Consider the following 14,460-nt stretch of genomic DNA (forward strand, 5'->3'; position numbering starts at 1 on the left):
AATGTGCTTTAAAAAATAAATTTGACTTTGACTTGACTTGATAACATTCTTGACCCTAACCTCCATACCCAAAATGTTCAGGTCCTTAGCCCAAGTGAGGCCCAGAAAATTCACTGCTCCCAGAGTGAGCCCTTTGGGTTTCTAACCCTAACCTACAAATATGTCCACACCAGACTCAAATACCCAGAACATGCATGCACTTCCCTGCTCACAACCTTTCGACTGATCACACACATTTGTTTTCAATCACCTTGCACTCAGTCTTTCACTCAGTTAATTGCAAAGTATATGCTCAGATATATTATGTGCTGATGTTACCAAGCCTTTATTGTATTTGATTAGCCAGTTTGTAGACTTTGCCTAGTTCTCTGATTTCTGTGTTTTGCCTAGCCCCGTTGTTAGTGTTTGCTGTTCACCTAACATGTACCTGTCTTGACTTTGCCATTGCCTAATGTTTTGGATCTGTTCATTAAAACTGCCTTACCTGCGATACCTGATATGACTGGGCTAGAAAACCTCTAAAATGCCCGCTCAATTCTGGACAAGATTCTTTAGACAAATGAAACCAAGATAATCTTGAATGTACCAGAGTAATGTAAAGAGAAGAATATGGAGTTATGCCATGGGCGTCACTAGGCCATTTTTAGGGGGACTTTAGCCCTAACATAACTACTCAGCCCCCCTAAAAATTATGCGATTCTCCATAAACTGTACACAAATTGGTGATCGCCTCAGTCCCCTTTAAATTTCATATGAAAACGGTGGCAGACTTCGGCTCCTCCCCGTCTTTCAGCGCGTTCTTCAATCCGCAGACCACAGTGTCGCAGAGCAAGGATCAGAGTACAAGAGTGTGTGTGTGTGTGTGTGTGTGATCAGGAAGATCTTTGGCTCGTTCATTTCTCAAATGTTATACATATCTATGCCATACAGTGGAATGCTGCAATAAGTTTACCATCATACCCTGTTAGTCAAACGTTTATTTAAATTAATTAATTTTTTTTTTTTTTTACTATTATACCCACATTGGGGGCTGAGCCCCCCTTAAATGAAAATCCTAGAATTGTCCCTGGGTTATGCAGTGCAAACAGAAAATACAAAAACAACACAAAACAGTAAAGGAGACTCTTTAATTCTTTAAGTACTGGTGTTATGTGCTTACTCATTTAAACTTTAAGTCATTTTGGAACAAGTATTAAGCTTAAATAAGAAGATAATTGTTGATTGAACTGTTGAAAATATTCATGTTCCTGATACAGGCTTTTACTGCTGCATATGATGAAACAGATAGGCCATTCAGAATTACTCTGTAATAAGAAAGCTTACTTCTGGCTGGTGGTCCTAGCACAAGCACTCCTGTCTTGTCAGAATTAAGTAGGAGGAAGTTAATAATCAACCACTGTTTAATGTCCTTTACCCATTTTTCAGTCTTATTAAGCTGGTGCCTCTCATCTGGCTTTGCTGAAACATATAACTGTGTGTCATCAGCAAAACAGTGGAAGTGTACTGTCTAAGCTGCTGTAACACAAGAAGACTCATCGATGAGTCAAATTAGGCCAGAGCCAAGACAGGGCTGTTCCCTTAACTCCAACAACATTTGCAAATGATATGATCAATGCTGTCAAAAGCTCCCCCACTGGGGAGCCTGCAACTGCTGGTGTCAAATTGCCCTCTGTAGCCCTACAAAAGCACTCCTACTGTTGCGGAACCAACTGTAACTGACCGAGTTTGTATTTCATGTTTATTTATTTTATTTTATTTTTTTTAAAAGTGTTTTGTTGGGGACCTTTAATTTGAGTGTTCACAAGAGTGTTCACAATCTAATGTTTATATTCCACTCATCTGAAGTTAAAAAGGATGTCAGATGCAAGATTAAGTTCTCCTTTTGGTAACAAGCAGCCAGTGAAGTAAGTGTTTCATTTATATAATATGTGATTGTTGTGGATTGTGTTGCTGTGTGAAAGAGAACAATATCTGTACAAATAATATAGTTAAGCTGTTAAAGTGAACTTAACTCTGTGTAAAATGTTTACAAAGACAACATTTATTTATTTAATGTATTTATGTTTATATTCTTTGTTTTTACTTTATTTTTTTTGCATTTAGTTCTCACAGCATCTTGAGTTGGTTGGTTATGAATCAGTTAATTAATCGTCAGTCATCAGTGAATCCTTGTACTCGTGAAATTACTGGGGGGGGGAGTTACAGTGAGAATTCAACTGCTCTTCTCCTTTTAGGAGAGGGGAAGACCCAACCAGCAGTCAGCAAAACTTCAAGTTAACATTAAGTTTATCACACTTTGGATTCTGCAAGACGAAGTACTGCTTACACCAGTAACTAAAAAGCTGAGAAGAAAATACAGAGTCAAGGCACTGTCAAGTTAAGACCAACAAGAAAGTTAAGCACACACAAGTTCATGTTAAGGTGCTTAATGTGGACTTGCTCTTGATATTTGCTTAAAGGAGACTCTTTAATTGTTCAGTGTTATTTTAAAGAAGTACTATGTGCTTACTCATTTAAACTTTAAGTCATTTTGGAACCAGTATTAAGTTTAAATAAGAAGATAATTGTTGATTGAACTGTTGAAAATATTCATGTTCCTGATACAGGCTCAGTATTTTCATCCATAGCCTCCAAATCAAGTCTTGGACAACGGAAATAAATAGCAAGGCATGCACAGAGCTGCTGGAAAGGCTGCCACTCGCGGTGGCGCTGGCAGTAAAGTATCAACCTGGCCTTCTGGAGCTCTTCCATGACCTTTGGTTTAACATCTGGGACCAGGATCATTTGCCAGTACTGTTTGTCAGGTCAACGGTCGAAATAAACCAGGCTCTTCCCAGCCAATCCACCAGGTCATCTATAGAGGGGAGGGGATAGCTGTGAAACTCCGATACCTGGTTGAGCTTCAGGAAGTCATTGCCGAGGTGGAGACATCTTTCGGGATGTCAAAGGTGGCCTCCAAGTGGGTGCATGTGAGCCAGGTACATTAGGAATCTGGTCTTGGAGCGTACCTTAAGGAGGTGGCATGTTTGGCCACCACTCCATGTGGTGTATGAGGCAGAAAGGATTTGCCATGCCCCAGTCGAGTTGCAGCACCTGGTTCCAGCAATGTTTCAGACAGATGTTTTACTTTTGATAGTGCCAGAACCCTTATGTGTGAACTGGTGAAACACAAAGGGCATTAGGGACAAAGGGATTAGGGTGTGTATGTGTCCTTACAAGTGAAGGCTCACAGTTTCTGTGATAAAGAACTATTGATCCAGCCTCATGTCATTAGCTTGTATGTACCACGGTTCTCACAGTCTACCAGTGATCTTGTCAAGTGCTTTTGACACCTGCCATAATCAAAGAGAGAGAGTTTCTTCACTCACACAACATTCTGGTGGACATAGCAAGGAGCCCCAGCTCTCTGTGGATTATCATCCCTGTGGGGAAGCGGAGAAGGCAGCACTGTGAGAGGAAGCAGAAGCGAGGCTGACAGAAGCAGCCACTCAGACCACCACTCACAAGCCTTTTCCTCATGAACACCAGATCCCTAGCTAATAAAATGGATGAACAGAGGCTACAGACAGCGACTAATAACATTGTGAAGGATAGCTGCATTCTGCTGATCACAGAAACCTTCATTCATCCATTCTGGACATAGCTATCGAGCTAACAGGCTACAGCGTCATGATAGGACATTGAACTCCGGTAAGAGCAGAGGAGGGGGGCTCTCTGTGTATGTCAATAACAACTGGTGGACTAACACAGTAACTGTAGACAGTCACTGATCCCCAGACCTGGAGTATGTGACTGTTAAATGCAGGACAATTATCTCCCGAGACAGTTCACCATGGTCATGATTACTGCTGTTTACATTCCACCGGATGCTAATACCACTTTACATGGCAGCATTTGTAGTCAGAAGAGCATATATCCTGACTCTGTGCACATCATAGCAGTGGACTTTAATCATGTGGATTTGAAAGTAGTGCTCCCCAAGTTCTACCATCATGTTAAATGTGTTACATGGGGAGCTAACATGCTGGACAAGGTCCACTTTAATATCAAGCTGGGCTACAGGGCTAGACCACTTTCACACCTGGGCCAGTCTGACCACATGTCCCTGCTTTTAATCCCTGCATATGCCCCCCTCAGGAAAACTGCTCCTACCTTCACTAAGTCTGTCAAGATTTTGTCAAATGGTGCCTCTCAGCAGCCACAGGACTGCTTTGACAGGACAAACTGGGACATGTTTGAACATCCAGACCTGGAGGTGTTCTCAGACAGTGTGCTGTGTTACATTAAGAACTGCATAGACTGGATGTGTGCTGAAGGACTGCGTGGACCAGCTGGCTGGAGTCTTCATTAGGATATTCAACCAATCCCAATATACCCTGTCTGAAGTCCTCCACCATAATCCCTCTGGACAAGAAACCCCACATCTCCAGCCTCAATGACTACCAGCCAGTTGCACTCACTCCAGTGGTGATGAAATGCTTTGAAAAACTGGTCCAGGGTCACATCACATCACTCCTGCCCCAGAGTTTTGACCCCACCAGTTTGCTTATAGATTAAATAGGTCTACAGAGGATGCCATAGCCACAGGCCTTCATGGAATCCATTCAGGCCTAACCCTTCGTTAGAGTCTCGTCACTTGGTGGTGCTCACTGATGCTGTGGATAGATCTGTTTGGACAGCCTGTGACCAGAAGACAGCTGTGGACAGAGCCACTTGGAGACTATCACACTGTCACAGATCTGCCATTACATCTGTCAGCTTGTGACAGCAAGGAATTAGTGTCTATAATGAACTCAGAAACTACACTGACGTAATAGTTCCTCATGAGCCCTTGGTTGCTGTTGTAGAAAGGACATTATTTACATTTACATTAATTACTGTCCAGTGTCACCCAAATGAGGATGGGCTACCTTCTGAGCCTGGTTCCTCTCAAGGTTTCTTCCTCATATCATCTCATCATCATCTCAGTTACTTAACTTGAACTTTATAATTTCTTTTTCTCTTCTCTTCAGTAAAGCTGCTTTGAGACATTGAGAATGTCCTTTGTTAAAAGCACTATACAAATAAATTTAATTTAATTGAAATTGAATTATTGACTACAGGAAGAAGTAAATGGATATCACACCACTAATCATAAGCGACTGTGTGGAGAGTGTGGATGACTTCCACTTCCTGGAAGTCTACATTGAGGAGGACTTGACCTAAAGCATGAACACCTCTGAGCGACTGAAAAAGGCCCAGCAGAGACTGCACTTTTTGAGGGTGCTCAGGAAGAACAACATTACCCAGAGACTGCTGGTGTCCTTTGATCTATGCTCCATAGAGAGCTTACTAACATACTGTATATGTGTGCTGTACACCAGCTGCACAGCGGCTCAGAGGAAAGCATTGCAGAGGATCATTAACACGGCCCAGAAGATTGACGGCTGCCCTCTTCTCACACTGGAAAAACTACTGTCTCAAAAAAGCTCAGAACACAATAAAGAACACCTCACACCATTTTTAATTTCATTATACATGTTACAGTGACATTAAAGATATTATATTCTATTCTAACCGTAAATAATTCCCCTTAAATTAGGTTTACATTTCATTCACTATGTCAGACAGGTGTTTGTTTCTTTTCTCCTCCTTTTAAGCAATTTTCTCCCTTTAGTGATATGGGCAGGAGGGAGGTGTGCAAAGGGCATGTGACATGTAGCAGGACTGGCACAGGATTTGTGCTCTCATCTTGGTTATGGTATAGTCACTCAGGCTATAGGAAGCTCCTCTATCTCTGCTCCTGTACTCTGCCATCTGGCTCAAGTCAACCATCCCCCAGGAGAAGCAATCTTGAGTAGACTTTCACTGAGAGATGCATCCAGTCCACCAACAACCCAGTCACACAGTAAAGAGACAGAGAGCATAAGACAAAGCCAAGAACACTGTGACAACCACAACCACAAACAAACAAAAACAATAAAATTAAATAACAAGTTTGTGTCATTTACATCTATGTTCCTTGAGAAAGTAATAAATTACAACTGCTTAAAAGCAACCACCAAATTAAACACAGTGAATACACAGATAAACCTATGGTCTGCATACCCATATTAATATAACATGACTTTGTCACTGCTTTTGAAAATTATTAAATTAGCATTTGTAAATTAAGAATACTAATTTATGAATATTTTAGCACATGTGCACTCTGTGGGACATTTATCACCAGCATTGCTATTATAAACAGAATAAATGAGCAGTCAAGCTGCCACACAGCCGGACATTTCTGTAGGCTGATTAATGAGAGAGAGAGAGAGAGAGAGAGAGAGAAGTTGTGGAGTAAGGTGTATGATATGCAGAAAGATCTCAGCTTTTTCCATCACACCTCTCCTCATTAACAGTCACTCTCCCAGTCATCATCACTGTACCACTACACCAGAGCTCCAACAAAAAGTCAACAGAATCCAAACAGAGTGACTTAACCATGCTTACTGTAGATGTCTCATTCAAGGCCAGTTCTAAGGCCCATTTCAAGCTGATTCCCTTTGAGTGACGGGTGACACTGTTGAGCTGCTGCTCTTTTCACACATCAGTGTGCATTTTGAACATGGAGCCCACAATGGACAGAATGCTCTCAAGTTTGTAACATTTATTTGGATGTTCTTAATGGTCCTGTGAGACCACTCATCAAAACCTGCATGCCACAGATTAACAGTATATCTATACCCACAATTCAGTATGAATGCATGGTTTCAAATGCCCCTATCAAGAAAAGAGAGAGATCATTCAGTTATGGCCCAGCATTAGATTCACATTTTGGCTGCTTTACCAATTCTAGCCTGAGTCTCCCCACATGCTCAGTGTCATCCAGTCTGTGTGTCTACAGGGGGAACTCGAACAGAACATAAGAGAATCTGTGGCTCAGATCCTACCTGAAAGGCACACACTTGTGGCTAAGTTCACTCATCTGGCTTTATACTAGGGCTTTCTACACATAAAATGATCTATATATATAAAAGAGTCTTCATTCATCTGGATCTGCCATTGGCAGCTGCAATAAAGACACAATAAATAAGTATAATTGCACAGAGCATGTCAGAGATAGTCTACTGTAGGTTGAGAAACTTTCTCCCTGTGTGGTCTTTTACCATCATGGTTGAGGTGCAAATAAAAACTCTAAGAAGTGAAGGAGTAAAGACTGAAAGTGACAAATCTGTGCCTTTTATTCCCTTGGCTAACCATCAAATATGTGAAGTGCTCCCATTTGGTGTGACAGTGGGTGTTACATACTGTGTCTATTGGGGGCATGTTGGAGGGCAATAAAACACAATGGCACACTTGACAAAGAAAATGTTGTCTGGTCAAGTGTGTCATATCCCATTTCAGACAGAGTCTTTAGTTGCTAATTGAAATTTATTTCATATTGTAGCTATTGCATCCTATAATACTACTATAATTTTAATTACAAATTTACTAAACGAAAAGGATACTGTTTAGTACTTTATTTAGTACATGAGATGTAGTAATAATAATAATAATAATAATAATAATAATAATAATAATAATAATAATAACAAAATTAACCATTATATTTTTCATATGGTTCTTAAATTACATGCCTATACAGAGATGTTTACACGTGTTAATAAGCAATTTTTATGTATTTATTTATTTGTTTGTTTGTTTGTTTATTTATTTTGTATATTTTTTCTGTTTTGCCAAACATAGTTTGTATTTAGAAGCAGCTACCAAGTATTTTTCTATTTGTGGGTAATGCTCCCTCATGTAGCTAGTTAAGAAGGTGCCAAAAGGGTAACCTTGCCATGACTAAAACATCATTTTGATTTGTGTCATAATTATTAATAGAAAACAGGAAACAAAGAAAATCCTCCTATGAAAAAGTGTGTTGAAATGTTTGGTAGTCTAAATAAGAAATCTGCTTTATTTTGGGCACACTTAAGTTTGGTCATGAAGATTTGGCTTAAGCCATATACAATGTGCAAAAACCAAAACCAAAAACCATCATAAAATGTGCAAATGTACATTCACATTCACCTGGCTAAAATGTTAAGTATAATTAAAATCCAGCATTCTGTGTGCAGATTACATGTCAAATGCCCTGTGTTTAAAGGGAGAACAGTAAGAGGCATAGAACAGATTTTGGGACAGCATATTGCACTATTTAAGCAAAAACACCATTGCAATATCATAATCAATTTTGTCACAAAATCCAGGGAGTCTCATAAAAGTGCAGATGTTTTTAATAAAAGAACTAAAAATGAACAAAAGGCAGAAAAATAACTAGAAAACTAGAACAACTAAAGCAAAAGACTACACTGATGAAATACAAAGCAATGCAAAGAAAACTCATCAAGAAAACAGTATTCAGCATAAACAAAGCCAGTAAAACAATTAGGCTTTCATTTGCTTAGGATCAATTACCTGAATGTTAATAATACTAATTTTGTAGGTAAAGCTTACAAAATTATTACAATATCACTTAAATAGACTAAGCACATCTAGAAAATGTCTCTGTACTAATAGTCCAACCTCTCTAAGTGATTGCAAGAGAAATAATTAGGCCTATAGCAGTGGCACAGAGGCCAAACCAATTACTAAGAATGAGCCTGCTGTTTCACTGGTATGTTATACTGCAAGACAAACAAAAGCTGAGTGTCTGAATCTCATCCAACAGACATTACTAATGTTCCCTTGAGGTCATTCAAAATGCAGAGATAAATGGGCAAGAAACCTTCAGTGATGCGATGTCATGTGTTTTAAACTCTCCCTATGCTTATCCAACTTGTGGAGTATAGATGTCTTGTTTTGAAAAATTAAATTAAATTTGTCAAACCTAGGATATCTCACTCTTGGTTTCAAAATATGTCAGAAGAGATACCCATTGAAGTGGTTCAAAATAGTAAGTGTTGCTTAGCAACACTGCAGAACACTTGAAACACTTCAAGACCTTCCTTTCATTTAGAACTCTCCCCAAAGTAGTACTAGATGTCAGTGGGCTGTTCAGGTCCCCATTCAGGTGAACTCCAGTTTTGGCCAAGCAGATTTGGCACAAATACCAACAAAGTGACTTGGACAGCCAACACTATACACAGTATAGTATAGTTTTTTTCTGTCAATCATCACATTGAGAGTTGTCACTGCTAATTCCTACAGAATTAACACATTCAAGTTTTTTCCTCATATGCATTGATGAGCATATGACATGCATGACTGAGCTAAAGCACGCACATTATTTTTGACCTACATATCTTTTTTTTTTTCCTTGTTAATCCTCTTTCTTGACCAATTTCTCAAAACTACCCTGCTCTGGCTAAAATGACTTTCTTGAGAATTAATTCCTTGTGATTGGACATGTCAATTTTAGTAAACTATAATACTAAAAGTGTCTCATGAAAACCTTTTTTTTAAATGAATGTATTTCATTCTAAAAGAGACATGGCATCAATAGACACTTTATACAAGGCATTTATTTTTTACTTGGTACAAGAAAAAGTGCCACCATTTAAGCTTGCGAAGAAGGTACTTTAGAAGGCAAAATTTCCTCATTATATGCAGTATATAAAGCAATTAAATATAGTTTAAGCACAACTTGTGTAATTAAAAGTACAGCTGTGGGTGAGGTGTAGGACATGTGCATGGAAAAGATAATAATGAAACACAATGACATCTTGTTTACAAATAAATTATAACTTATAACTTATAACTAAATCTTTAGCTACAATGTGTATACTGTAAGCTTAAGTTAATGAACTCACCAGACTTCATAATTAACTATGAAGAGTCTTTGTATTGATGATTCATCAAGCTGATATTATCATATTGATAATCATTATTGTACATTTATCAATATTATTTTCAATATGATAATATCAGCCTGATGAATCGTTATCTATTAACATCACAAGAAAGCAAAGGCTTGCTAGTTAACTGGTAGAACACTTCCTCTATAAAAACATGGTGTTGCTTTTTTTAAGTCTTCACTACTACGCAGTGCATCAACTGAGACTGATCACACTGAGACTTTGTCAAAGAGAATGATAGAGATTTAACGTGCAAAGTTTGTATGCAAAGCAAAATGACATGTTTAGTGATGTTACAATACCCTACTGGGTGCGTTCAAATATAGCTGATTGGACATCCTTCGCTGGTGTCGGGGAGTGTGGAGAGTGTCTGAATACTCGCCACCTCAGTTGCAGTTTAGAAGCTTTTACCAGAGGTGGGAAGTAACGAAGTACAAATACTTAAGTAGATTTTTCAGGTATCTGTACTTTACTTGAGTATTTATTTTTCTGACGACTTTTTACTTATACTCCCTACATTTAAACACAAATATCTGTACTTTCTACTATTTACATTATCAAAACATGCTCGTTACTTTTTCGACCTCCACAGATGATGACACAATGTAAAAGACGTAACTAACTTGAGAGGGAAATCGAGTGAGTGAACGGGTTATGATAGAGAGAAAACTTGCAGCGCGACATGGAGGAAGAAAGGGATACAGGGAGTATTGCCGAGTCAGACGACTATGCAGCAGACTCGGAAAAGCAAGACATTCCCCATCCATGGCCGTATTTAAAAGAACTGTTCGATGTTGTCGGCTCCAAGAATGATTCATGGCGAATGCGTTGTGTCTTGTGCCAACCTAAAACCCACGAGCTTCTGGCGCACAAAAATTCACCGTCTAATCTGAAAAAACACATAATGGTAAAGTATATTTACAGTTGTATTTATTAGCTTATTTAGCATTTTATGGAAGTCAGTTTACAACCTTTAACAATGCTATGGGAACACATTTTTTGATAGTATAGAGCTAACACTAGCTAGCGTTTTGCTGAATAAAAAACAGTAACCCTCAATTAATTGCTGTTGTCCCACTGTTGTGAGACTTTACTCTTTGGGGCTATCTGCTAGAAAACCCCTCTTGGGTAGGTTTAGGGGTGAATAGTGGTTTGGGTTAAAATTAAGAAAGAAAGGCTTTTTATGACACCCTTGTATGTCTGTGTTTTCTGTATGTGTTTATGTATATAATTGTCACTCCCAGAGAAAGCGCGTGAATTACTTGGAGAGATACAAAAACCTTACTGCATCTACTTTGAAGAGGAAGTCAACCTCAGATGAGGGCCCATCCAAGCAGCTTAAATTGTGGGAAACCAAGAGAGTTTCACAGAAAAGTGTGGATGAAGCCATCATGAACTTTGTCATTCAAGGTCTGCTCCCTCTCAGTATTGTCCAACAGCAGGGTTTTACAACTCTTGTGCATCACCTGCAACCAGATGTGGTTGTAATGTCCCGAGGTACCATAAAAAACAAAGCTGACAAAGCAACACTGGAAATGAAGAATAATCTGAAGGCTGCTATGAGTGAGATCAAGTTCATTGCTACCACAACAGATTGCTGGACAGCACACAGACGGAGTTTCCTCGGGGTCACAGCACACTGGATAGAGCCTGAAACAATGGACAGATGCTCTGCTGCATTAACATGCAAACAGCTCAAAGGATCACACACATTTTCTGCACTTGCTGGTGCCCTGAATGACATTCACACAGAGTATAACATCCGCGACAAGATTGTGTGTACAACCACTGATAATGGTTCTAATTTTCTCAAAGCTTTTCGAGTCTACGGAGAGCTGGATGAAAATAATAACCAGAGGTTGCAACTCGAACAGGCAAGGCCATGTGAATCAGTCGAAAGAGAGAACAGTGAAGAAGAGGAAGATGAGGAAAAGACTGACTATCTTGAGTTTGTTGAAGCAGGAAACTTGTTGGAAGAAGATGATGGCCTGGAATTCCAACTGCCAAAGCATCATTGCTGTGCTTGCCACCTTCTGAACCTGGTGTCAACAGTTGTTGATGTTTCAGAGGCAAATGCAAACACTGTCTACAGGCGACTCTTTCATTCAGCATTTTCAAAGTGCTGGAGTCTATGGAACAAAAGTGGAAGATCCACTGCAGCTGCTGAGATAATTAAAGAAAAATGCAAACTCCAGCTCTTGAGGCCAAATGAGACGAGGTGGAATTCTCTTTTCCTGGGTTTGGAGAGGATTGTGAGGATCATGAGAGAGCAAGGAGAAGGAGCCATTACAGCTGTGTGCAGTGCGCTAAAAATTCCCATGTTAGTAGCTTACATTTTTCCACCTCTGTGACTGTTATTAATTAGTTAATGTTAATTCCATTACGTGTGTGCAATATTCATATGTCATGTGTTACATGTTTGACTTTTTGTAGGCACTGATATGTTGTGTTGTAAACATTTTCTGACAGGTTCACTGCTGCTGAGATCGCAGAATATTTTCTCGTAGAATATGTCAAGACTATGAGCCCATTTGCAAAGGCTATTGATGTTCTTCAGGGAGAGGCCAGTGTGCAGATGGGATGGCTGGTACCCACAATAACAGTTCTCAAGACTAAGCTACAGAACCTTAAACATTCTTCCAAGTTCTGTGTGCCTTTAGTAGATGCTCTTCAAGCAGGACTTGAAAGGCGATTCGGGCAGATGCTTGCTGATCCAGAGCTGATTGCTGCTGCCATTCTTGTCCCCAAGTTCAGGACATGCTGGACAAGTGACGACAACATCTTAAAACTTGGTATGTGTTAAAACATTTTGCTTAATGCTTTACATTTTTTGAAGATAACAGAGGAAATATTGGAATCTTAATTATCCATAACATGCTGGGTAATTGTCATACAATAACAAGTGAAAGTCACATTCATTTTTGCAAACAAATTACAATCCTATGCTAATCATTTTCTGTTTCAAAAATTATTTTTCAAAACATGTTAGCATAAAAATATTGGAAGTACTTCATGATAAAGGGTACAAATCATACACTTAAGTAACGGTTAACTAATTCATGATTCCTGATGATATAATGCCTGAATTAATGTAGGATGCATCATGAAGTTAATGACATTTAATTTAATGATCAAGTCATTATCAAGACTTCCTGTGATTAGTTCACACTTAGTAGATCATCAATTGTATGTAAAATGAGTTACTTCATACATCAATTGATATGCAACAAGTTAGCTGGATTCCAGTTACATACGTTTATTTATGTAACTGTATTTATGTAATCTTATTCTATGTAAAAATATCTGCATCCTTTTATTATGATTATGTTTGAGTTTGAATAAAAGATGGCTTCATATTTCTATTAGAAGAGGCATTGAGGCTAAGCAAATAAATGTTAAAATTTATGCGACTGTAATGTGTAAACTGTAATGTAACTGTTCAGCTAATTTATAGCATATAATATACTAAGTAACTAACATTATTTAGCTGATGATCACATTAACTGTGAGCTGATCACATAAAAATGTAGTGACATGAACATTTGTTAATAGTGAGCACCAGGAATTTATGATACATCCTTATTACTTGAGTATATAATTTGAACCCTTAATGTAAAAGTATTGTAAAATATTGAAGTCTAATTCCATGATCTGTTTTTATCAAGGTATTACAAAGGGAAAAAAATCCTTCTATGGTTTTGTATTCCATAGGCCTTGACTTTATGAAAAACCATCTGAAGGAGCAACCCATGGTGCATCCAAGTGACCATTCCCATTCTTCAGAGGAGGAGGACTTCTTTTCCCCATCAGGCAGGGAAATGCTCAAGAAAACTCCAAGCAGCTAGAGTCCTACCTAACCTGTCCAGATGATACCATGGATGTCCTGAAATCTTTCCCAGCAGTCTGCACCTTGTCACTAAAGCTCAACACACCCCTACCTGCCTCAGCTGCCTGCGAAAGGCTTTTTAGCACTGGAGGACTGATTTTCACACCTAAAAGGGCACACCTTGATTCAAAGGACTTTGAGAACCAGCTTCTGCTGAGGCTGAATAAAAGATTTTGGTAGTTCTGTAGAGATGAGTGAATTTCTCATAAAAGAAAAAAAAGACTTGATTAGACTTAAAGTTTCCATTGCTGATCATATAATGTTTCATGTTCTTTTGCTGAAATAGAAAACAGGTTTGCACATTGCCGTGAAGTAAGGCTGTCAAAATTATATATATATATATATATAAAATGTTTAAAAGATACAAATTCTGTTTAAAAGTAATTTATGTTAAGTATAGTATTGAGAGTGCCAAAGTTGTTAAAAATAATCCAGATGCTCATGGAGGACCTCTGGTCAGTTCAGTCTTGATTATATTTAACTTGCAGCAAACTGACTGTGTCCAGTAATTTTGTTCCCTGCAGATTGTTAATAAAAGAAGAAGAATTTCCTGCTTTTGTGCCAAACTTTTTTAGTTTTCAAAACATGTATTGTGTGTCATTGACGGGAAAATTTTTTTACTTTTTTACTTAAGTATATTTCAGACCCTGTACTTTCTTATTTTTACTTGAGTAAAGAAGTTGAATCAGTACTTCTACTTTTACCAGAGTCTTTTTTCACATAAGTATCTGTACTTTTACTTAAGTATAGAATGTGAGTTTTGCCACCTTT

At 38.5% G+C, this 14,460-nt stretch overlaps 1 protein-coding gene across 1 annotated transcript; it reads left to right on the forward strand.

Annotated features, from left to right (window-relative positions):
* The first annotated feature begins 10,922 nt into the window (after nucleotides 1-10,922).
* Nucleotides 10,923-14,309, forward strand: LOC131351136 (uncharacterized). The gene is made up of 3 exons (XM_058386376.1): nucleotides 10,923-12,123; nucleotides 12,273-12,595; nucleotides 13,515-14,309. The coding sequence occupies exons 1-3, from the start codon at nucleotides 11,000-11,002 to the stop codon at nucleotides 13,646-13,648; spliced, it is 1,581 nt and encodes a 526-aa protein (XP_058242359.1). The 5' UTR covers nucleotides 10,923-10,999; the 3' UTR covers nucleotides 13,649-14,309.
* Nucleotides 14,310-14,460: the final 151 nt, after the last annotated feature.

The sequence above is a fragment of the Hemibagrus wyckioides genome, linkage group LG03 (assembly GCF_019097595.1).
Source record: "Hemibagrus wyckioides isolate EC202008001 linkage group LG03, SWU_Hwy_1.0, whole genome shotgun sequence".
Lineage (NCBI taxonomy): Eukaryota > Metazoa > Chordata > Actinopteri > Siluriformes > Bagridae > Hemibagrus > Hemibagrus wyckioides.

Bases quoted from the DNA above. Each gene is read 5' to 3' on its own strand.
- LOC131351136 (XM_058386376.1), top strand. From the start codon at position 11,000: ATGTCTGTGTTTTCTGTATGTGTTTATGTATATAATTGTCACTCCCAG. The intron at 12,124-12,272 runs GTTAGTAGCTTA...ATTTTCTGACAG, and splicing joins AGTGCGCTAAAAATTCCCAT to GTTCACTGCTGCTGAGATCG. The intron at 12,596-13,514 runs GTATGTGTTAAA...TGTATTCCATAG, and splicing joins CGACAACATCTTAAAACTTG to GCCTTGACTTTATGAAAAAC.